At 37.3% G+C, this 25,953-nt stretch overlaps 1 protein-coding gene across 2 annotated transcripts in view; it reads left to right on the top strand.

Annotated features, from left to right (window-relative positions):
- Nucleotides 1-4,659: 4,659 nt before the first annotated feature.
- LOC134842026 (transcription initiation factor TFIID subunit 8-like) overlaps nucleotides 4,660-25,953 on the top strand; it is a 50,673-nt gene continuing 29,379 nt past the window's right edge. For both annotated transcript variants that reach the window (XM_063858171.1, XM_063858170.1), the window contains exons 1-3: nucleotides 4,660-4,767; nucleotides 5,206-5,481; nucleotides 5,724-6,052. In XM_063858171.1, coding sequence (XP_063714241.1) covers nucleotides 4,663-4,767; nucleotides 5,206-5,481; nucleotides 5,724-6,052 — 710 coding nt within the window. In that variant the 5' untranslated portion in view covers nucleotides 4,660-4,662. The remainder of the gene's footprint in view (nucleotides 4,768-5,205; nucleotides 5,482-5,723; nucleotides 6,053-25,953) is intronic.

The following is a 25,953-nucleotide window of genomic DNA, read 5'->3' on the forward strand; positions in this document are numbered from 1 at the left end:
TAGAAGTGCTCATTTGGTGGCATTTTGGTATATTTCATTGTGAGCATAACCAATTTAATGGCATATGTTGCTGCTTTATGTTAGGCTAGTGTTAGGTACTGTTAGAAAAAAACAGGTATTATGAAAATGTATGGAATTTGTTGTTTCGTTTTTTTTGCGAGGCTTTGGAAATTTTCAATTTTCTCAAAAACTACAGTACCGATTTTCAAAAAAACTGTACCAATGGCTGCTCTTCTATGTGCCTTAGAAAATATTCAATTTTTGAAATGTGAGCCTGCTGATTTTGAGATTTATAGTTCATTTAAACTAACATGGTGCTTAAATTTTTCCTGCTCAATCACTCGTACCTTTTTTTGTATAAAAGCTGATATGGACTTTGGAGAAAACCTTTTTTGTTTTTTCACCGCTTTTTTTTTTAGAAATTTCGTCACAATGCTCGAAAATTTCTAGCTAAATCTGATATTAAGGGTTCAATCTAAAAAATCAAGGTGCGGAAATGTTCAATAAAAAGATGTGGAAAACAGAGGTTTTTGCCATGCTCTAGTAGAAAAAAAATATTATGGGCTTAGGAAAAATCCATTTTTTTATCGATTTTTGGAAACCTTTTTTTTCGATAATTACCCAGCGACATCTGAAATAAAAAGTTCAATTGGAAAAGCGAATAGTAGTTTTCTCCTTTAAATAAGCGACTTATCCCCTACTTAAGCAGGTAATCAATAGGGTTTAGCGTAAAGTCTACTTTTTCACATTTTGAAAATAACTTGTTTATCAGTACAATATATGATTACAAACCTTAGAATAGCTAGATCCAGCATTAGTTAGGCCACTTGTTAACTTCCAAGCAACCGTGGTGCAGACACGAGTACGTGAGACTCATTAGGTCGGATATTCAAATCCGGAACATTTAAATATTTTTATTTTTTTTTTGTCGAATTTAGCTACATAACATTGGCAATTTGATAAAAACTATAGCTGCTTCATTGTTAGCTAGTGTCATCCAAATTACAAGCTGTGGTGGAGTAATTGTGTGGAGTAGGGTGTTTTTTTTTAAAAAATGTTTTCCCTATTTGACTTCGTTTTGTCTGTTTAGAGTTCGTTTTTGCATTTTCCTCGCTTGTGTTTGCGTAGCGCAGCTTCGCCTCTGTGTGAAAAATGTGGTATAACTGGCTGATTTGATTGTCATTTTTCTGCTCCGACTATTAAAAATGGGGAAAAATTTAGTATTCGGGTGTGTTTTAGGTTTGTTTTTCACGAAGCGAAATCAGGTACCATAAATAATCATCGCAATGAGTCGAGTGATGTATCATAAAAAAAGCCTTTTCAGCCGTGATTCAAATGACATCAAAAAGTTTTCCCATCGGTTTAAAAATCTACTATATTTAAATGTCTGTGACACGTATCTCGCAATATTTACGCTATCTTTACCATGGTTAAGCGTCTTAGCATATGTTTGCACGTTTAAACTATCTCGTATAGTGCAACGCTTAAATTTTTTTTTAGTTGCTCTAGATTGAATTTGTGTTCTTTTCGCCAAGTTTGAAATTAGCAACGCAAAAGTGGGTTGATGTCAGGGTTACCGTAGATACAAAGATTCTTGTAATTTTTTCGAAAATTTTCATCAAATTTTGATTTATGTAAGTCCAAAATTATTGAAATTCTTGACCGGGTAACTTGGTGCTGTCAAGGTAATCTCAGGGATTGCAAATTTTGCCTCCAAATATGACTGCTTGAACCCTTTGAGTTTTCAAGATATAACGTTTTTTTAAATAATTTTTTCAATAAATTTCAAAGAAATTATGCTAAAACTTGTCAAAAGCTGAATTTCTCAAGCCTGTAATTGGATTGTCTCAGGGTAATCTCAGGGGTTGCAAATCTTGTGTCCAAATTTAAGTGCTCGAATTTTTGTAGTTTTCGAGATGTTAGGTTTTTATGATTTTTTTTCACTATCAAACTAATCAAATTCCCAAGTATAGTTTTGAAATTAATTTCTCAACTCAGGCGTTGCAAATTGTGCCTCTAAAAGTTATTGCTCAAATGCCAATGGTTTTCGAGATATGACGTTTTTTCAATACTTTTCTTGAATTGAAAATTTTTTTTTGTTCTCTAGGTATCCTCAGAAGTTGCAGATCTAGCTACCAAAAAATAATTGGTCAAGTCATCTTAGTTCCTGAGATATGCCGTTTTTATGTTTTTTCAAAAATTTTCTAAAAACTACGATCTAAAAACTACGAAAATATATACTTAAAAATTTGAAATTTCTGACCCTTTGGTGGAGTGATGTCAGATTACTACCAGCGAATGCATATATGGCCTCATCTTAATTTTATCGCTCAATTTTTTTCATTAAACTAAAATTAAATAGAGAAAAAAGAGTATGATATTTTAAAACCAATCACATTGGATAATGTCTCCCATTTATGAAATTTTCTTAAAAGGCAGTTGTATCTTGTCGGCTATTTCAGAATTTCATTAACGAAGATCTGAAACCCGTTAGTTTTGCAGTTTTCACCATTTTAGTTTAACAAACCTTTAAGTCAGAAATGTTTTTATTGTTCAAATTTTGAAATGAAAAGAGTTGCTTGATTCACCTTTTTGTTTTACGGTTGCATTCATTTCGTTTTTTTTTCATTGAAATAATGTATAATCAACTTTCATTGCTCACTTATCTGCTTGAAACAACAGAGTTCCGTTACGCGCTTCTTTTTAATTTCAGTCTAATTTCGAGCGAGTAAAGCTAGCGAGGTCCTAATATAGGCTTAAATAAGCCTAATTCATATAATATAATTCAAGTTAAGCCATGAAGAAGTAGTTTTACACCAGTAAAATGGCTTTACTGGTGTAAAGCCATTTTTACTGGTGTAATTGTGTCGTTTGTAGTCAGCCGGAGGCCGGGGCTCGACTCAGTACCGTAAACTCTAAACTTGTGTTTTTATGCCCTTAATTTTTTCAGGGCTTTTTTAAATTAAACTTCTTTCCGTGTAGCAATCTCTCAAGGCCTAACAGTCATTTTTTTTGATGCAGATGATATATTTCCTGATCGTTAAAACCCCTCTCGTTTTATGTTCAAATGCTGGCCAGTGATATTTTGACTCCAAGTTTTGAATGAATTGACACCTCATTTTTTGTTAGAGCGTGGATCTACTCAATCTTGGTCGCTTTAGTTGCCACTTCGAACTTTTTGTTTTGAAATTTTTCCTAGTGCCTTTTTACAATAAAAAAATCCAGGTAGAAGGAAAATTGATGTAAAATATAGATAATTACCTTTGTGATAAGCAAGGCTGTTTTAGTATTATTATCGACCACGGGCGGATCTAGGATTTTCTCGAGGGGGCGGATTTTCAAGAAAAGATTTTAAAATTTTAGGTCCAAACAAATTGATTTTCTGAGCTCTACTAAATCACTATATAGACCCCGTTTTGACGAAATTTTCCAAAAAAAACAGGCCCAAATAATGCGTTTTTAGGCACTTTTTGGAAAATTTTGTCCAAAAAAATGCATTTTTTTTGGTGCGCGCTCTCACCTCAAAATTAGTATATATGTTGTTACACGAAAGTTTTTAATCAAAGAATCTGATCGATTTCAAGTAGTCATAATATAAAATTAAAATTGAGTACCTTTCAGCCGGAGGCCGGGGCTCGACTCAGTACCGTAAACTCTAAACTTGTGTTTTTATGCGCTTAATTTTTTCAGGGCTGTTTTAACTAAACTTCTTTCCGTGTAGCTTCCTTCTCAAGGCCTAGCAGTCAGCATTTTTAGATGCAGGAAGATGATATGTTTCCTGATTGTTGAAATCCCTCTCGTTTTATGTTCAAATGCTGGCCAGTGATATTTTGACTCCAAGTTTTGAATGAATTGACACCTCATTTTTCTTGTTAGAGCGTGGATCTACTCAATCTTGGTCGCTTTAGTTGCCGCTTCGAACTTTTTGTTAACTAATTCTCATTGCGAGAGCAAGTGTCTTGGAAGCGGGATCTAGACTTTTCATTGAACAGATTTGTAGCAAAGTGGTAACTGTATGAAGTGGTGACAGCTAGGAGTGGTAGAAAAGGGTGGCACGGGCAGTTTTATGAAAATTTACATAATCTTAACTCAAGGTAAAAACCAATTTTTTCAGTTTACTTATTTTGTTCGGCAATAGAGCTCCCGGTGAGATTTTTAGTTGCCTCTTGCTCAGTCCTTTAAAGAAGGAATTTTCAAGTTTCGCACGCATGTGGTTAAAACCGAGCATGTGCGAGGGATCATTCATTGCAAACTTTGTTGCTGTTTGGGGTCGGCTCGAATTTTTTCTGCGGAACTTGTGTTGGTGTTTTGCCTGGTGAGTTGTTTTGGTAGTTAGCACCTGAACTGAAATGACTCGAGAGAAATTGTTCTGTATATACTTGTTTCTTTTTTTCTGCAAGGTTTCGACTTTCTATGCGAAGGCTTATTTCTAAATTCAAAATAAAAATCATAAGATTTAGTCAACAGCGCCTAAATTGTGTCGTTTGCCGTCATCTAAATTTTATTTGGATTGTCACCTGCGTCTGTATTTTCAGGGCAGCTTCTAGCAACCCTTATGGGTTCGTCAGCTGTCCTCTCATACTTGCTCATATTTGATTGTGTTATATTCAATAGTGTATAATTGCTGCGATGAGAAATAAATTATTCTTGTTCTAGATTCAAATGTGTGCCATCAGTGGAGAGCAGTTTGACAAGAGTCTGATCTCGGCCTGTGCATGCATCCTCAGATCTCTCGACGTCAACTCAGTCACTCCAAAGTTCATTGAGGTACTTCAAATTGATAACAAAGCATTATTTTTAAAATCATTGAACCAAGTGAAGACACATTAGGTCGCGTAATTTTTTTTTTCGTGAAGTATAATTTTTGCATTTCGTGGTTAATTTTTTATCCAATTTTGTCGAATCGGGCTTTTTAATCGTTAAGGTGTAAATCATAAAAGTTATCTTTCATAAATTTTTCAACATTTACTTTGTTAGGAATTGATAAAATTAGTTCCAGTTTCATTGAGTTTGTTGACACTTTTCCAACTGTCTGCTGGCTATGGTCCTTATTTTTGGACGTGTAAACGTATTTTTCTTTCCCTATGTGGGAAAGTTGGTAATACAGTCCCTGAAAAGCGTTACCCTAAAAGACGAATAGTTTGGGTTGCACCTTAAAACTTCTGTAGCTCGTAATTTTTTAAAGGTCCTAACTTAAACGTTTAGGCGCTTGCATCTATCCTCAAGATGTTTCTAATCGAGACTGCCAGCAACACTCGGCGTTATGCCGAACACGCAAACAGACAATCGCTTCTGCCAGATGACATCATAGCTGCCCTGGTGTCAATCGGGTTTAATGTGAGTGCATTACCCCAATACTACCAGCAAACCCAGCAGAAGTGTCTATTGACTGGTTCTAAGATGCCGACTGTGAGTAACCCGGAATTAGAGGCCAGGCAACCGGACCCGAAGAGACTGAAGATTGGAAATCAAATAGAGAAGGTTAAAAAAAATCTCGAAATGATTGACTATTTCGCTGAAATGCCTAAGGCATTTACGCTGAGAATTAATTTGAAACAATAGATGGAATTATGATAACATTTTGATTTTTTGACCAATATGAGCGATAATTTATTTGTGGAATGTTTTTGGCCAAATCTGATCTAAGCATATGAGGCTATGACTGAAACTGGTGTGAAGTAAATAGATTGTTGCGGTACTTATTTGGGCACATTTTGTTTCAGCCTCCTTTCATTCCCTCTTACATGCTTCCTCTACCTGAGTCATACACCTTTGCTGAGACAAAAACGTTCGCAAGAATCAACGACAACTACCGCATTAGCCGAGAACACTATGCCACTCAAAGCCGAACATCAGACAGCTCCCTAATTGCAATTCACCTCAAACATTTCGCATCAAGTGCAGCCAGTGTGACTGGCTATGCTAAAACGCAGACGCTCTTTCATTCAGATCAAAATCAATTTCAACTTTTGAGTGCAGACGAAACTACTCCGTTGCAAAGTTTTCATGCTATTTTGGAGACCAGCGAGGCCCCTGTGTTACCTGATAGAAGGTATTCATATTTATTTTCTTCAGTGACAAAAAAAGTGTATTGAAATCTAAAGGAATATGCGTATAGACTTATGTTTTCTCGTATGGGTAATATCTTTTCTTCTGCAATGGGCAATATTTTTTTGGATATGGGAGTACATTTTCTTTTGTTGTGACAATATCATTTCTTCTTGTTTTATTGGGTTGACAATGTACTGAATTGTGCGTCGACAAGAACTACTTGCCGTGTCATATCTTTGCAAGATGGTTGTGTGTTTGATTCGCTGTCCAGGGTTGTAATTCTGGCTGGATAATCAATCTACATTTTCATTTGTCAGTTACACATTTTCGATGGTGCTTTCTGAAATGAAGGTGCTTTTCGATGGTGCTTTTCAATCTACAATTTTACCTCTTGTCAGTAACACCATTTTTAAAGTGTTTTTTAAAATGTAGTGTTGAGCATCGACAAGAACTACTTGCCCTGCCTGTAGTGTCATATCTTTGCAATATTATACTGTGTTTGATTCGCTGTCCTGGCTGGATAATCAATCTTTATTTTCACATGTCAGTTTCACATTTTCCTTTTCAAGTTCCTTTTTAATATATAATTTTGATCATCGACAAGAACTATTTGCCTTGCCTGTAGTGTCCAATCGGTGACATGTTATATTTTATTTGATTCGCTGTCCAAGGTTTTAATTTTGGCTGGATAATCAATCTACAATTTTACCTCTTGTCAGTAACACATTCTTGCAGAGAGTTTTTGATAACGTAGAGTTTGAGCATTGACAGGAACTTCTTGCGTTGCCTCCAGTGTCATCTCTTTCCAACGTATACGGTGTTTGATTCGCTGTACAATATTTCAATTCTGTCTGGATAATCAATTTACAATTTCAATGGTCAGTTACACATTTTCGAAGATGCTTTTTTTATTAAGAGTTTGAGCATCGATAAGAGCTACCTGCGTTGCCTGTAGTGTCATATCTCTGCAAGATGGTTGTGTTCGATTCGCTGTCCAGGGTTGTAATTCTGGCTGGATAATCAATCTACATTTTCACTTGTCACTTACACGTTTTCGAAAGTGCGTTTTAAAATGTAGTTTTGAGCATCGACAAGAACTACTTGCCCTGCCTGTAGTGTCATATCTTTGCAATATTATACTGTGTTTGATTCGCTGTCCCGAGTTGTTATTCTGGCTGGATAATCAATCTACATTTTCACTTTTCAGTTTTACCTTTTCAAAAGTACTTTTAAAAATATAGTGTTGAGCATCGACAAGAGCTACTTGCCCTGCCTGTAGTGTCATATCTTTGCAATATTGTACTGTTTGATTTGCTGTCCAGGGTTGTAGTTCTGGCTGGATAATCAATCTACATTTTCGCATATTTGTTTCCCATTTTCGAAGATACTTTTCAACTTATAATTTTGAGCATCGACAAGAACTGTTTGCCTTGCCTGTAGTGTAAAATCGTTGCAATTTTATACTTTATTTGAATCGCTGTCCAAGATTTCAATTCTGGCTGGATAATCAATCTACAATTTTACCTCTTGTCAGTAACATATTCTTGCAAAGGTTTTTTCGATAACGTAGAGTTTGAGCATTGACAAGAACTTCTGGCGTTGCCTTAAGTGTCATCTCTTTGCAACGTATACGGTGTTTGATTCGCTGTACAGGATTTCAATTCTGTCTGGATGATCAATTTACAGTTTCAATGGTCAGTTACACATTTTCGAAGGTGCTTTTTATTATATAGAGTTTGAGCATCGATAAGAGCTACCTGCGTTGCCTGTAGTGTCATATCTTTGCAAGATGGTTTTATTTGATTCGCTGTCCAGGGTTGTAATTCTGGCTGGATAATCCATCTACATTTTCACTTGTCAGGTACACATTTTCGAAAGTGCGTTATAAAATGTAGTTTTGAGCATCGACAAGAAATACTTGCCCTGCCTGTAGTGTCATGTCTTTGCAATATTATACTGTGTTTGATTCGCTGTCCAAGGTTTCAATTCTGGCTGGATAATCAATCTACAATTTTACCTCTTGTCAGTAACACATTCTTGCAAAGATTTTTTCGATAACGTAGAGTTTGAGCATTGACAAGAACTTCTTGCGTTGCCCTAAGTGTCATCTCTTTGCAACGTATACGGTGTTTGATTCGCTGTACAGGATTTCAATTCTGTCTGGATGATCAATTTACAGTTTCAATGGTCAGTTACACATTTTCGAAGGTGCTTTTTATTATATAGAGTTTGAGCATCGATAAGAGCTACCTGCGTTGCCTGTAGTGTCATATCTTTGCAAGATGGTTTTGTTTGATTCGCTGTCCAGGGTTGTAATTCTGGCTGGATAATCAATCTACATTTTCACTTGTCAGTTGCACATTTTCGAAAGTGCTTTTTAAAATGTAGTTTTGAGCATCGACAAGAACTACTTGCCCTGCCTGTAGTGTCATATCTTTGCAATATTGTAATGTTTTGATTCGCTGTCCAGAGTTGTAATTCTGGCTGGATAATCAATCTAATTTTTCACTTTTCAGTTACACCTTTTCAAAAGTGCTTTTTAAAATGTAGTGTTGAGCATCGACAGGAGCTACTTGCCCTGCCTGTAGTGTCATATCTTTTCAATTTTGTACTGTTCAAATCGCTGTCGAGGGTTGTAATTCTGGCTGAACAATCAATCTACATTTTCGCATATCAGTTTTACATTTCGAAGATACTTTTACAATTATAATTTTGAGCATCTACAAGAACTGTTTGCCTTGCCTGTAGTGTAAAATTGTTGCAATTTTATACTTTATTTGAATCGCTGTCCAAGGTTTCAATTCTGGCTGGATAATCAATCTACAATTTTACCTCTTGTCACTAACATATTCTTGCAAAGATTTTTTCGATAACGTAGAGTTTGAGCATTGACAAGAACTTGTTGCGTTGCCTTAAGTGTCATCTCTTTGCAACGTGTACGGTGTTTGATTTGCGCTACAGGATTTCAATTCTGTCTGGATAATCAATTTACAGTTTCAATGGTCAGTTACACATTTTCGAAGGTGCTTTTTTATAGAGTTTGAGCATCGATAAGAGCTACCTGCGTTGCCTGTAGTGTCATATCTTTGCAAGATGGTTGTGTTGGTTCGCTGTCCAGGGTTGTAATTCTGGCTGAATAATCAATCTATATTTTCATTGGTCAGTTACACATTTTCGAAAGTGCTTTTTAAAATGTAGTTGTGAGCATCGACAAGAACTACTTGCCCTGCCTATAGTGTCATATCTTTGCAATATTATACTGTGTTTGATTCGCTGTCCATAGTTGTAATTCTGGCTGGATAATCAATCTACATTTTCACTTGTCAGTTATACCTTTTCAAAATTGCTTTTTAAAATGTAGTGTTGAGCATCGACAAGAGCTACTTGCCCTGCCTGTAGTGTCATATCTTTGCAATATTGTACTGTTTGATTCGCTGTCCAGGGTTGTAATTCTGGCTGGACAATCAATCTACATTTTGCATATCAGTTTTACATTTTCGAAGATATTTTTCAAATTATAATTTTGAGCAGCGACAAGAACTGTTTGCCTTGCCTGTAGTGTAAAATCGTTGCAATTTTATACTTTATTTGAATCGCTGTCCAAGGTTTCAATTCTGGCTGGATAATCAATCTACAATTTTACCTCTTGTCAGTAACATATTCTTGCAAAGATTTTTTCGATAACGTAGAGTTTGAGCATTGAAAAGAGCTACTTGCCCTGCCTATAGTGTCATTTCTTTGCAATATTGTACTGTTTGTTTCGCTGTCCAGGGTTTTAATTCTGGCTGGACAATCAATCTACATTTCCGCATATCAGTTTTTCATTTCGAAGATACTTTTACTATTATAATTTTGAGCATCGACAAGAACTGTTTGCCTTGCCTGTAGTGTAAAATCGTTGCAATGTTATACTTTATTTGAATCGCTGTCCAAGGTTTCAATTCTGGCTGGATAATGAATCTACAATTTTACCTCTTGTCAGTAACATATTCTTGCAAAGATTTTTTCGATAACGTAGAGTTTGAGCATTGACAAGAACTTCTTGCGTTGCCTTAAGTGTCATCTCTTTGCAACGTTTTCGGTGTTTGATTCGCGTTACAGGATGTCAATTCTGTCTGGATAATCAATCTATATTTTCACTGGTCAGTTACACATTTTCGAAAGTGCTTTTTAAAATGTAGTTGTGAGCATCGACAAGAACTACTTGCCCTGCCTATAGTGTCATATCTTTGCAATATTATACTGTGTTTGATTCGCTGTCCATAGTTGTAATTCTGGCTGGATAATCAATCTACATTTTCACTTGTCAGTTACACCTTTTCAAAATTGCTTTTTAAAATGTAGTGTTGAGCATCGACAAGAGCTACTTGCCCTGCCTGTAGTGTCATATCTTTGCAATATTGTACTGTTTGATTCGCTGTCCAGGGTTGTAATTCTGGCTGGACAATCAATCTACATTTTGCATATCAGTTTTACATTTTCGAAGATATTTTTCAAATTATAATTTTGAGCAGCGACAAGAACTGTTTGCCTTGCCTGTAGTGTAAAATCGTTGCAATTTTATACTTTATTTGAATCGCTGTCCAAGGTTTCAATTCTGGCTGGATAATCAATCTACAATTTTACCTCTTGTCAGTAACATATTCTTGCAAAGATTTTTTCGATAACGTAGAGTTTGAGCATTGAAAAGAGCTACTTGCCCTGCCTATAGTGTCATTTCTTTGCAATATTGTACTGTTTGTTTCGCTGTCCAGGGTTTTAATTCTGGCTGGACAATCAATCTACATTTCCGCATATCAGTTTTTCATTTCGAAGATACTTTTACTATAATAATTTTGAGCATCGACAAGAACTGTTTGCCTTGCCTGTAGTGTAAAATCGTTGCAAGAATATCGTTTTAAAATGTAGTTTTGAGCATCGACAAGAAATACTTGCCCTGCCTGTAGTGTCATGTCTTTGCAATATTATACTGTGTTTGATTCGCTGTCCAGAGTTGTAATTCTGGCTGGATAATCAATCTACATTTTCACTTTTCAGTTTCACATTTTCGAAGATACTTTTCAAATTATAATTTTGAGCATCGACAAGAACTATTTGCCTTGCCTGTAGTGTAAAATCTTTGCAATGTTATACTTTATTTGAATCGCTGTCCAAGGTTTCAATTCTGGCTGGATAATGAATCTACAATTTTACCTCTTGTCAGTAACATATTCTTGCAAAGATTTTTTCGATAACGTAGAGTTTGAGCATTGACAAGAACTTCTTGCGTTGCCTTAAGTGTCATCTCTTTGCAACGTTTTCGGTGTTTGATTCGCGTTACAGGATGTCAATTCTGTCTGGATAATCAATTTACAGTTTCAATGGTAATTACACATTTTCGAAGGTGCTTCTTATTATATAGAGTTTGAGCATCGATAAGAGCTACCTGCGTTGTCTGTAGTGTCATATCTTTGCAAGATGGTTGTGTTGATTCGCTGTACAGGGTTGTAATTCTGGCTGGATAATCAATCTACATTTTTACTGGTCAGTTACACATTTTCGAAAGTGCGTTTTAAATTGTAGTTGTGAGCATCGACAAGAACTACTTGCCCTGCCTGTAGTGTCATATCTTTGCAATATTATACTGTGTTTGATTCGCTGTCCAGAGTTGTAATTCTGGCTGGATAATCAATCTACATTTTCATTTGTCAGTTACACCTTTTCAAAAGTACTTTTAAAAATATAGTGTTGAGCATCGACAAGAGCTACTTGCCCTTCCTGTAGTGTAAAATCGTGTAAAAAGAGTTTCCCATTTTCGAAGATACTTTTCAACTTATAATTTTGAGCATCGACAATAACTGCTTGCCTTGCCTGTAGTGTAAAATCGTTGCAATGTTATACTTTATTTGAATCGCTGTCCAAGCTTTCAATTCTGGCTGGATAATCAATCTACAATTTTACCTCTTGTCAGTAACATTTTGTTGCAAAGATTTTTTCGATAACGTAGAGTTTGAGCATTGACAAGAACTTCTGGCGTTGCCTTAAGTGTCATCTCTTTGCAACCTATACGGTGTTTGATTCGCTGTACAGGATTTCAATTCTGTCTGGATGATCAATTTACAGTTTCAATGGTCAGTTACACATTTTCGAAGGCGCTTTTTATTATATAGAGTTTGAGCATCGATAAGAGCTACTTGCGTTGCCTGTAGTGTCATATCTTTGCAAGATGGTTTTGTTTGATTCGCTGTCCAGGGTTATAATTCTGGCTGGATAATCAATCTACATTTTCATTTGTCAGTTACACATTTTCGAAAGTGCGTTTTAAAATGTAGTTTTGAGCATCGACAAGAAATACTTGCCCTGCCTGTAGTGTCATGTCTTTGCAATATTATACTGTGTTTGATTCGCTGTCCAGAGTTGTAATTCTGGCTGGATAATCAATCTACCTTTTCACTTTTCAGTTTCACATTTTCGAAGATACTTTTCAAATTATAATTTTGAGCATCGACAAGAACTATTTGCCTTGCCTGTAGTGTAAAATCTTTGCAATGTTATACTTTATTTGATTCGATGTCCAAGGTTTCAATTCTGGCTGGATAATCAATCTACAATTTTACCTCTTGTCAGTAACACATTCTTGCAAAGATTTTTTCGATTACGTAGAGTTTGAGCATTGACAAGAACTTCTTGCGTTGCCTTAAGTGTCATCTCTTTGCAACGTATACGGTGTTTGATTCGCTGTACAGGATTTCAATACTGTCTGGATGATCAATTTACAGTTTCAATGGTCAGTTACACATTTTCGAAGGTGCTTTTTTTTATATAGAGTTTGAGCATCGACAAGAACTACTTGCCCTGCCTGTAGTGTCATGTCTTTGCAATATTATACTGTGTTTGATTCGCTGTCCAGATTTGTAATTCTGGCTGGATAATCAATCTACATTTTCACTTTTCAGTTTCACATTTTCGAAGATACTTTTCAAATTATAATTTTGAGCATCGACAAGAACTATTTGCCTTGCCTGTAGTGTAAAATCTTTGCAATGTTATACTTTATTTGATTCGCTGTCCAAGGTTTCAATTCTGGCTGGATAATCAATCTACAATTTTACCTCTTGTCAGTAACACATTCTTGCAAAGATTTTTTCGATAACGTAGAGTTTGAGCATTGACAAGAACTTCTTGCGTTGCCTTAAGTGTCATCTCTTTGCAACGTATACGGTGTTTGATTCGCTGTACAGGATTTCAATACTGTCTTGATGATCAATTTACAGTTTCAATGGTCAGTTACACATTTTCGAAGGTGCTTTTTATTATATAGAGTTTGAGCATCGATAAGAGCTACCTGCATTGCCTGTATTGTCATATCTTTGCAAGATGGTTTTGTTTGATTCGCTGTCCAGGGTTGTAATTCTGGCTGGATAATCAATCTAAATTTTCACTTGTCAGTTACACGTTTTCGAAAGTGCGTTTTAAAATGTAGTTTTGAGCATCGACAAGAAATACTTGCCCTGCCTGTAGTGTCATGTCTTTGCAATATTATACTGTTTGATTCGCTGTCCAGAGTTGTGATTCTGGCTGGATAATCAATCTACATTTTCATTTTTCAGTTTCACATTTTCGAAGATACTTTTCAAATTAAAATTTTGAGCATCGACAAGAACTATTTGCCTCGCCTGTAGTGTAAAATCGTTGCAAAGTTATACTTTATTTGATTCGCTGTCCAAGGTTTCAATTCTGGCTGGATAATCAATCTACAATTTTACCTCTTGTCAGTAACACATTCTTGCAAAGATTTTTTCGATAACGTAGAGTTTGAGCATTGACAAGAACTTCTTGCGTTGCCTTAAGTGTCATCTCTTTGCAACTTATACGGTGTTTGATTCGCTGTACAGGATTTCAATTCTGTCTGGATGATCAATTTACAGTTTCAATGGTCAGTTACAAATTTTCGAAGTTGATTTTTAATTTATAGACTGTGAGCATCGATAAGAGCTACCTGCGTTGCCTGTATTGTCATATCTTTGCAAGATGGTTTTTTTCGCTGTCCAGGGTTGTAATTCTGGCTGGATAATCATTCTACTTTTTCACTTGTCAGTTACACATTTTTGAAAGTGCTTTTTAAAATGTAGTTTTGAGCATCGACAAGAACTACTTGCCCTGCCTGTAGTGTCATATCTTTGCAATATTGTACTGTGTTTGATTCGCTGTCCAGAGTTGTAATTCTGGCTGGATAATCAATCTACATTTTCACTTGTCAGTTACCTTTTCAAAAGTGCTTTTTAAAATGTAGTGTTGAGCATCGACAAGAACTGTTTGCCTTGCCTGTAGTGTAAAATCGCTGTCCAAGGTTTCAATTCTGGCTGGATAATCAATCTACATTTTTACCTCTTGTCAGTAACATATTCTTGCAAAGATTTTTTCGATAACATAGAGTTTGAGCATTGACAAGAATTTCTTGCGTTGCCTTAAGTGTCATCTCTTTGCAACGTACATGGTGTTTGATTTGCTGTACAGGATTTCAATTCTGTCTGGATGATCAATTTACAGTTTCAATGGTCAGTTACACATTTTCGAAGGTGCTTTTTATTATATAGAATTTGAGCATCGATAAGAGCTACCTGCGTTGCCTGTTGTGTCATATCTTTGCAAGATGGTTTTGTTTGATTCGCTGTCCAGGGTTGTAATTCTGGCTGGATAATCAATCTACATTTTCACTTGTCAGTTACACGTTTTCGAAAGTGCGTTTTAAAATGTAGTTTTGAGCATCGACAAGAAATACTTGCCCTGCCTGTAGTGTCATGTCTTTGCAATATTATACTGTTTGATTCGCTGTCCAGAGTTGTGATTCTGGCTGGATAATCAATCTACATTTTCACTTTTCAGTTTCACATTTTCGAAGATACTTTTCAAATTAAAATTTTGAGCATCGACAAGAACTATTTGCCTCGCCTGTAGTGTAAAATCGTTGCAATGTTATACTTTATTTGATTCGCTGTCCAAGGTTTCAATTCTGGCTGGATAATCAATCTACAATTTTACCTCTTGTCAGTAACACATTCTTGCAAAGGTTTTTTTCGATAACGTAGAGTTTGAGCATTGACAAGAACTTCTTGCGTTGCCTTAAGTGTCATCTCTTTGCAACTAATACGGTGTTTGATTCGCTGTACAGGATTTCAATTCTGTCTGGATGATCAATTTACAGTTTCAATGGTCAGTTACACATTTTCGAAGTTGATTTTTATTATATAGAATTTGAGCATCGATAAGAGCTACCTGCGTTGCCTGTTGTGTCATATCTTTGCAAGATGGTTTTGTTTGATTCGCTGTCCAGGGTTGTAATTCTGGCTGGATAATCAATCTACCTTTTCATTTGTCAGTTACACATTCTCGAAAGTGCTTTTTAAAATGTAGTTGTGAGCATCGACAAGAACTACTTGCCCTGCCTCTAGTGTCATATCTTTGCAATATTATACTGTGTTTGATTCGCTGTCCAGAGTTGTAATTCTGGCTGGATAATCAATCTTTATTTTCATTTGTCAGTTACACCTTTTCAAAAGTACTTTTAAAAATATAGTGTTGAGCATCGACAAGAGCTACTTGCCCTGCCTTTAGTGTCATATCTTTGCAATATTGTACTGTGTTTGATTTGCTGTCCAGAGTTGTAATTCTGGCTGGATAATCAATCTACATTTTCACTTGTCAGTTACCTTTTCAAACGTGCTTTTTAAAATGTAGTGTTGAGCATCGACAAGAACTGTTTGCCTTGCCTGTAGTGTAAAATCGCTGTCCAAGGTTTCAATTCTGGCTGGATAATCAATCTACATTTTTACCTCTTGTCAGTAACATATTCTTGCAAAGATTTTTTCGATAACGTAGAGTTTGAGCATTGAAAAGAATTTCTTGCGTTGCCTTAAGTGTCATCTCTTTGCAACGTACATGGTGTTTGATTTGCTGTACAGGTTTTCAATTCTGTCTGGATGATCAATTTACAGTTTCAATGGTCAGTTACACATTTTCGAAGGTGCTTTTTATTATATAGAATTTGAGCATCGATAAGAGCTACCTGCGTTGCCTGTAGTGTCATATCTTTGCAAGATGGTTTTGTTTGATTCGCTGTCCAGGGTTGTAATTCTGGCTGGATAATCAATATGCATTTTCACTTGTCAGTTACACATTTTCGAAAGTGCGTTTTAAAATGTAGATTTGAGCATCGACAAGAAATACTTGCCCTGCCTGTAGTGTCATGTCTTTGCAATATTATACTGTGTTTGATTCGCTGTCCAGAATTGTAATTCTGGCTGGATAATCAATCTACATTTTCACTTGTCAGTTACACCTTTTCAAAAGTACTTTTAAAAATATAGTGTTGAGCATCGACAAGAGCTACTTGCCCTGCCTTTAGTGTCATATCTTTGCAATATTGTACTGTGTTTCATTTGCTGTCCAGAGTTGTAATTCTGGCTGGATAATCAATCTACATTTTCACTTGTCAGTTACCTTATCAAAAGTGCTTTTTAAAATGTAGTGTTGAGCATCGACAAGAACTGTTTGCCTTGCCTGTAGTGTAAAATCGCTGTCCAAGGTTTCAATTCTGGCTGGATAATCAATCTACATTTTTACCTCTTGTCAGTAACATATTCTTGCAAAGATTTTTTCGATAACGTAGAGTTTGAGCATTGAAAAGAATTTCTTGCGTTGCCCTAAGTGTCATCTCTTTGCAACGTACATGGTGTTTGATTTGCTGTACAGGTTTTCAATTCTGTCTGGATGATCAATTTACAGTTTCAATGGTCAGTTACACATTTTCGAAGGTGCTTTTTATTATATAGAATTTGAGCATCGATAAGAGCTACCTGCGTTGCCTGTAGTGTCATATCTTTGCAAGATGGTTTTGTTTGATTCGCTGTCCAGGGTTGTAATTCTGGCTGGATAATCAATATGCATTTTCACTTGTCAGTTACACATTTTCGAAAGTGCGTTTTAAAATGTAGTTTTGAGCATCGACAAGAAATACTTGCCCTGCCTGTAGTGTCATGTCTTTGCAATATTGTAATGTTTGATTCGCTGTCCATGGTTCTAATTCTGGCTGGATAATCAATCTATATTTTCACATGTCAGTTTCACATTTTCGAAGATACTTTTTAATATATATTTTGATCATCGACAAGAACTATTTGCCTTGCCTGTAGTGTCTAATCGGTGACATGTTATATTTTATTTGATTCGCTGTCCAAGGTTGTAATTCTGGCTGGATAATCAATCTACATTTTTACCTCTTGTCAGTAACATATTCTTGCAAAGATTTTTTCGATAACGTAGAGTTTGAGCATTGACAAGAACTTTTTGCGTTGCCTTAAGTGTCATCTCTTTGCAACGTACATGGTGTTTGATTTGCTGTACAGAATCTCAATTCTGGCTGGATAATCAATCTACATTTTCACTCGTCAGTTACTCATTTTCGAAAGTGCGTTTTAAAATGTAGTTTTAAGCATCGACAAGAACTACTTTCCCTGCCTGTAGTGTCATATCTTTGCAATATTGTACTGTGTTTGATTCGCTGTCCAGAGTTGTAATTCTGGCTGGATAATCAATCTACATTTTCACTTGTCAGTTACACCTTTTCAAAAGTGCTTTTCAAAATGTAGTGTTGAGCATCGACAGGAGCTACTTGCCCCGCCTGTAGTGTCATATCTTTGCAGTATTGTACTGTTTGATTCGCTGTCCAGGGTTTCATTCTCGCTGGACAATCAATCTACATTTTCGCATATCGGTTTTACATTTCGAAGATACTTTTACAATTATAATTTTGAGCATCGACAAGAACTGTTTGCCTTGCCTGTAGTGTAAAATCGTTGCAATGTTATACTTTGTTTGAATCGCTGTCCAAGGTTTCAATTCTGGCTGGATAATCAATCTACAATTTTACCTCTTGTCAGTAACATTTTCTTTCAAAGGTTTTTTCGATAACGTAGAGTTTGAGCATTGACAAGAACGTCTGGCGTTGCCTTAAGTGTCATCTCTTTGCAACGTATACGGTGTTTGATTCGCTGTACAGGATTTCAATTCTGTCTGGATGATCAATTTATATTTTCAATGGTCAGTTACACATTTTCGAAGGTGCTTTTTATTATATAGAGTTTGAGCATCGATAAGAGCTACCTGCGTTGCCTGTAGTGTCATATCTTTGCAAGATGGTTGTTGGTTAGCTGTCCAGGGTTGTAATTCTAGCTGGATAATCAATCGACATTTTCACTGGTCAGTTACACATTTTCGAAAGTGCTTTTTAAAATGTATTTTTGAGCATCGACAAGAACTACTTGCCCTGCCTGTAGTGTCATATCTTTGCAATATTATACTGTGTTTGATTCGCTGTCCAGAATTGTAATTCTGGCTGGATAATCAATCTACATTTTCACTTGTCAGTTACACCTTTTCAAAAGTGCTTTTCAAAATGTAGTGTTGAGCATCGACAGGAGCTACTTGCCCTGCCTGTAGTGTCATATCTTTGCAGTATTGTACTCTTTGATTCGCTGTCCAGGGTTGTAATTCTGGCTGGACAATTAATCTACATTTTCGCATATCAGTTTTACGTTTCGAAGATACTTTTGCAATTATAATTTTGAGCATCGACAAGAACTGTTTGCCTTGCCTGTAGTGTAAAATCGTTGCAGTTTTATACTTTATTTGAATCGCTGTCTAAGGTTTCAATTCTGGCTGGATAATCAATCTACAATTTTATCTCTTGTCAGTAACATATTCTTGCAAAGATTTTTTCGATAACGTGGAGTTTGAGCATTGACAAGAACTTCTTGCGTTACCTTAAGTTTCATCTCTTTGCAACGTATACGGTGTTTGATTTGCGCTACAGGATTTCAATTCTGTCTGGATAATCAATTTACAGTTTCAATGATCAGTTACACATTTTCGAAGGTGCTTTTTATTATATAGAGTTTGAGCATCGATAAGAGCTACCTGCGTTGCCTGTAGTGTCATATCTTTGCAAGATGGTTGTGTTGGTTCGCTGTCCAGGGTTCTAATTCTGGCTGGATAATCAATCTACATTTTCACTGGTCAGTTACACATTCTCGAAAGTGCTTTTTAAAATGTAGTTGTGAGCATCGACAAGAACTACTTGCCCTGCCTCTAGAGTTATATCTTTGCAATATTATACTGTGTTTGATTCGCTGTCCAGAATTGTAATTCTGGCTGGATAATCAATCTACATTTTCACTTGTCAGTTACACCTTTTCAAAAGTGCTTTTTAAAATGTAGTGTTGAGCATCGACAAGAGCTACTTGCCCTGCATGTAGTGTCATATCTTTGCAATCTTGTACTGTTTGATTCGCTGTCTAGGGTTGTAATTCTGGCTGGACAATCAATCTACATTTTTGCATATCAGTTTTACTTTTTCGAAGATATTTTTCAAATTATAATTTTGAGCATCGACAAGAACTGTTTGCCTTGCCTGTAGTGTAAAATCGTTGCAATGTTTTACTTTATTTGAATCGCTGTCCAAGGTTTCAATTCTGGCTGGATAATCAATCTACAATTTTACCTCTTGTCAGTAACATTTTCTTGCAAAGGTTTTTTCGATAACGTAGAGTTTGAGCATTGACAAGAACTTCTTGCGTTGCCTTAAGTGTCATCTCTTTGCAACGTTTACGGTGTTTGATTCGCTGCACAGGATTTCAATTCTGTCTGGATGATCAATTTACAGTTTCAATGGTCAGTTACACATTTTCGAAGTTGCTTTTTATTATATAGAGTTTGAGCATCGATAAGAGCTACCTGCGTTGCCTGTAGTGTCATATCTTTGCAAGATGGTTGTGTTGGTTCGCTGTCCAGGGTTCTAATTCTGGCTGGATAATCAATCTACATTTTCACTGGTCAGTTACACATTCTCGAAAGTGCTTTTTAAAATGTAGTTGTGAGCATCGACAAGAACTACTTGCCCTGCCTCTAGAGTTATATCTTTGCAATATTATACTGTGTTTGATTCGCTGTCCAGAATTGTAATTCTGGCTGGATAATCAATCTACATTTTCACTTGTCAGTTACACCTTTTCAAAAGTGCTTTTTAAAATGTAGTGTTGAGCATCGACAAGAGCTACTTGCCCTGCATGTAGTGTCATATCTTTGCAATATTGTACTGTTTGATTCGCTGTCTAGGGTTGTAATTCTGGCTGGACAATCAATCTACATTTTTGCATATCAGTTTTACTTTTTCGAAGATATTTTTCAAATTATAATTTTGAGCATCGACAAGAACTGTTTGCCTTGCCTGTAGTGTAAAATCGTTGCAATGTTTTACTTTATTTGAATCGCTGTCCAAGGTTTCAATTCTGGCTGGATAATCAATCTACAATTTTACCTCTTGTCAGTAACATTTTCTTGCAAAGGTTTTTTCGATAACGTAGAGTTTGAGCATTGACAAGAACTTCTTGCGTTGCCTTAAGTGTCATCTCTTTGCAACGTTTACGGTGTTTGATTCGCTGCACAGGATTTCAATTCTGTCTGGATGATCAATTTACAGTTTCAATGGTCAGTTACACATTTTCGAAGTTGCTTCTTATTATATAGAGTTTGAGCATCGATAAGAGCTGCCTGCGTTGTCTGTAGTGTCATATCTTTGCAAGATGGTTGTGGTGATTCGCTGTCCAGGGTTGTAATTCTGGCTGGATAATCAATCTACATTTTCACTTGTCAGTTAAACCTTTTCAAAAGTGCTTTTTATAATGTAGTGTTGAGCATCGACAAGAGCTACTTGCCCTGCCTGTAGTGTCATATCTTTGCAATTCTGTACTGTTTGATTCGCCGTCCAGGGTTGTAATTCTGGCTGGATAATCAATCTACTTTTTCGCATATCAGTTTTACATTTTCGAAGATACTTTTCAAATTATAATTTTGAGCATCGACAAGAACTGTTTGCCTTGCCTGTTGTTTAAAATCGTTGCAATGTTATACTTTATTTGAATCGCTGTCCAAGGTTTCAATTCTGGCTGGATAATCAATCTACAGTTTTACCTCTTGTCAGTACCATATATTTGCAAAGATTTTTTCGATAACGTAGAGTTTGAGCATTGACAAGAACTTCTTGCGTTGCCTTAAGTGCCATCTCTTTGCAACGTATACGGTGTTTGATTCGCTGTACAGGATTTCAATTCTGTCTGGATGATCAATTTACAGTTTCAATGGTCAGTTACACATTTTCGAAGTTGCTTCTTATTATATAGAGTTTGAGTATCGATAAGAGGTACCTGCGTCGTCTGTAGTGTCATATCTGTAACATTCGCCCGGAAGATACATATCGACGGATAACAAAACTAAGTCTTAAGACGACTGGCTAGCGTCTAAACAGAGCTTTGCATGTTTTTCACCGTCTCTACCAAGCCAGTACTTTTCGGTGGTCTTTCTTACATCAGGCTGACAAAAACGTTACTGTTCTCCGGCTTCGACCAGAACGCTCAAATTAACTGAATTACATGCAAAAATAGTGAGCTCATGGCTGGGTCTCTGTATCCCCAGACCACGAGGTCACTCCTAAAAACAGGGCCACTACTTATCATATTACTATTGTTTTTGTTCAGTAGATAAAAATCATCATCTCCATCGAAGATGGATCAACCCTTTCCCCCAACTCCTAGCTTCTCATCCTTATCAAAACGAATCCAGTTGTTAATTAAATTCAATTCAGGACATGACAAGAAGCTAAAAGTTTATATAAAAGGCTAAAAGTTCCAGTCCCGAAACCCTTCCGGATTCTTGAATCCAGTGAATCAAGCTCCTCAAGTTCAATTTCACACCAATCCGGAAGGCTGGTTCTCACCCTTCACCGTTGTTGGCAACGGCCTTGCAACTATTGTAGCAGCACAATAGTTGCAACTCGGAACGTTCTCTGCTATTCTGTAGTTTGTTGTCGTTCTCCAATCTCGATTTTCGTACTGTTCGCAATCGCAGATAAAAGTTGTTCTGTTTTTTACTCGCTTTTTTTGTTAAAATGGCCGTTTCAGCATTTCTCAGAAATGTGACGTCATCATTCGAATTTTTGAAAATTTAAAATACTAGAATATTCTAGCCCTCACCGTTTGGCTAAACGTTCCAATAACGTCGCTAATCCTTCGAAATCATCAACTCGGAAGGCTTACTGCTCAAAATTCGAATCCTGCATAAATTGCATTTTGGCCATTCTGGTCGAATGTCACATACTCCCCGGACAGTCCGGTCAATGTCCTCATTGAATCGCGCAATGTTCTAAATGGTTACAGTGTCATCGAACAGAATTTACAAAATGCACGAAATTACTTTTATCTACGTCACATCGACTCACTGCAGAATATAAATGGCATCATACTACATCACTATAGCCTTCAAATTCTTTCATTAATCTGCACATTGAGGATATGACTTAAGATAAAACATATTTTCTGACTTCTAGTGTCAATGTCCCGATTGAAACTTTTTCTCCTAGATTTAAAAGGTGTTGGCTTGCAGGACAGTCCTGCCAACCAACAAGCTAAAATTATCCTACTATGCTCCTTCCCTTCGGAAATCTTGCTTGTCTATTGTCCTGAGTATTAAAACTAAGAAACTTTGTGGTTAGAAAGAACAATGCAACAACCTCCCTCCTCAAGAAGTTACTCAAGTTTTTCATGTCACCACAAAGTGATCAGTCTTCCTAAGTGATTAAAAACAATCATGCAGGCTGGAATATTTAAATATACTCTTCCCTCAAGCCTTTCTAAATAAATAATAAGTGAGTGTCTCTAAAGCCACTTCAACTAAAACCAAAATGCAAATTTATAAATGCAACAATTCCAAAACTCAACTAAATGTTTCAGTTTTCAATTACAACTTGGTTGCTTGGTTTCTCACTTGAGTTTTTCACACACATAAAACAATTCTGAGTTTTAACTTTTCCTCATCATCCCTTTGTTCTCTTCTTTTTTCATCGTTTAGAAGTTCTAAAACTTCTAAATTCTTCTAATTTTCTTTCTTGCTGCCTCTTGTTTTCTCGACCATTCGTCAATGCTCCATTTCCTCCTCCTGTGACACTGACTCCGCACTCTCGGTTTCCGTGTCTTGTAGCACGTCATTGACTATCCTGACGCTGTTGGAAGCCGTCCTCCAACACTTCTGCTCTTCCACCCTCTGTTTACAGCAAGGTAGGGGATCCACGTTTGATTCTCTGTTTCTACAGAAGCTGTTGTGGAGACACAACGTCACGTTTCTCTCCAAATCTTCTTTCAGCATCTCTGCCTTCTCATTTCCACTACGCTCGCTCGTCCTGGAAATTCTTTTCACAGCGGTGGTCACTGCATTCCGATGGGTCACGAAAGCTCGCTTGAAAGCTCCTGCCCCAATGTCCAGCTGATATTCACTGTACACTCTGCCATGTTTCGACATATGCTTTTTCGCATACTCGTACAACCATGCAGTCATGTTAGCTCTGAACCATGGCATCAATCGTTTTCTTGCCCATATCTTCTTCACTTCCATCGGAATGTTTAGAACTTTGCACATTGTCTCAAAAAGATCTAAATCTTTTAGACAATCTAATTTCTGCAATTGTTCTCTCGTCGGTGCCTCCTGTCTATTATTTTCTCTCACATGAGCTTCCAGCCATCGTATCGCCATCATAACTCCCACTATCACTATTGTTATGGGCTGTGATGAATCTGGTAAACCCATGGAGAGCAGCTCTCCAGAGTCCCAGATCAACACCAAATTACTACGCTTGGGATACCACCAGGTCTGCAGCAAGCAGTGGCAAGGAAACTCGTCATGTGTCAACATGATGCTCCTCCAATTGCGTTTTCCTGAAGCTTCCAGCAATGGTTCCACTTCCATCATCATTCGGTGGATTTCATCATTCTCATCTACTGCATTGTAATCTGTGACAGTTGATCCTCTCTGTTTCTGTTTTTCAAAGTCACTGAAGTTCCCGCTCACATATCCCATGAACTTCTTTCCTAGTATTGACTCCAACTCCTCTTTGGTTCTCTCTGGAACTGCTGAGAACATCTTACATAGTAACTCGTAAGACTTTTCAGACATTCTCGCCAATCTCACGCACTTTGGCACTGAGAAAGCTTGATCCACGATCGTTCTTGTACTCTTCACGTCCACAGCCACGAAATGTACAGGGTATCTGCTCTTGCACATTGGAGCCAACGTTGAACCCACCAAATATCGTGCTCCTGATGGTCTACAATAAGTTTCGCTGTGTCTGATGTTCATCTCCGTTTCGATTGCTTCCCTCCATTTTCCTATATACTTCTGCTCAGTCTGCAGAACTCCTGGGAATACTTCTACGCTGATGGCTGTGACCATCTCATGTTTCTGTTCTAGATTCAATAGTGACTCTAAAGAACCAAACATGCTGTAGAATCCTAGTGCTGTCACTAGATTCACATCGGTTCCTCCATGGCAATCTGCTATCAGTTCCGTTTCCGTTCTTGCTTTCATCACTACATTTCCAAACAATACCGTCAACTGCTTGTGTTGTTTCTCCAGGGTTTTCACACAGTCTAGACTTCCACAAACGTGACCCTCTAGTCCACAGACTTCCGCCAGACAGCTACCAGGTTTGACCCAGTCTTCTGGTCCCCAGCCAGGCAACTCCACTTTATCTTCTCCGTTGCTCTTAGAGGCTGTTATCATCACATTATATATGATGTTGAGGTCACGCAGGTTACAGTCCGCATTCAGTTCCCTCTGTATGTCCTGTGTCGCCCGTAATATTGAGTCAGCGTTGGGACTAGGACACCATGATGGCTTCATCAATTCCCACACTGCCATCAAGCTCGTTCTCAGTAATTCATCTGAGAATCCCAACCCAAATTCCACTCTCTTGTCGGATTTTGGTACTGAAGGTGCAGTCACCTCTTCTTCCAAGACCAATCCCAATTTGGCCTGTGGATTGTTAACGCTCTTAGTCGTTACAATTCTGGACGTCCAGAACCTTAGTAACACCGCCTGCTCATAATCAAAGAAGCAATCACGTATGTCTTCACTCAGGAAAGGATTGTACGCTATCCCTATGATCCCGGATACATAGCTATATGACTTCTTCTTGATCGGTCCACAGTATTCACTGGATTTCGGCAATGCTCCCATAGATTCTTTAGTGAGCCTCAACTCCTTGTTTGAGAATCTCCTGATCTCGTCTATCTTTTTCATGGGTTCCAATTCTTCAGGTTCTTTCATGTTCACCCTCATCGGTTTACTTTGCTGCATATCCAGCATTGCTAGTAAGAACATGGCTTTCGTTCGCTCATCGCCTTCCTTCAACATTTTAACACAAGTGCTTAATGCAGGTACTGAGATCTGCTCTATCAGGAATCGAATGAAACAGAGAGCGTCTCTCCGCTTTGCACACGCTACTGCTGCTCCCTCCTGGACTATCAGATCCCTCAGATTCGTCATAAGGAAAACTTTTTCCTCCTTTGATCTCTTCCTTTCTTCCGAATCATATTCTTCGCGAGTCAGTCCCATCATGCACCAGGCGAGCCTGAGTTGTAATTCTGTCCTTACGTAAGGTACTGCCACGAGAGCATGTATTCTTGGCGTAGTCCTCATTTCTTCTTCGAAATACCTCAATACTACTGCTTTCCATGGAAGGCTCACTAACTGCTCGATCGTCTCCGCCTCTACGTCAGACGACGCCAAAGTTCCATACGCCTTCTGCTTGAGGGTGGTGCCTTGCAACATCATTTCCAGATAACCCTCCATGGCTTTTTCGTCTTCCAGGGCCACTACATACCCTCTAGCCGAGTTCCGGTATTCCAACATCTCCATGTATCCACCGGTGGGTTCATCTATCGACACTGTCTCCGACACTGTTAGTCGGTTGTATTCCACTGGTGTCAGTTGTCCTGCAACACTCCCTTTTCCATGATTCATGGGAGATGGTTTGAAGTC

Source organism: Symsagittifera roscoffensis, chromosome 3, assembly GCF_963678635.1.
Source record: "Symsagittifera roscoffensis chromosome 3, txSymRosc1.1, whole genome shotgun sequence".
Classification (NCBI taxonomy): Eukaryota; Metazoa; Xenacoelomorpha; order Acoela; family Convolutidae; genus Symsagittifera; species Symsagittifera roscoffensis.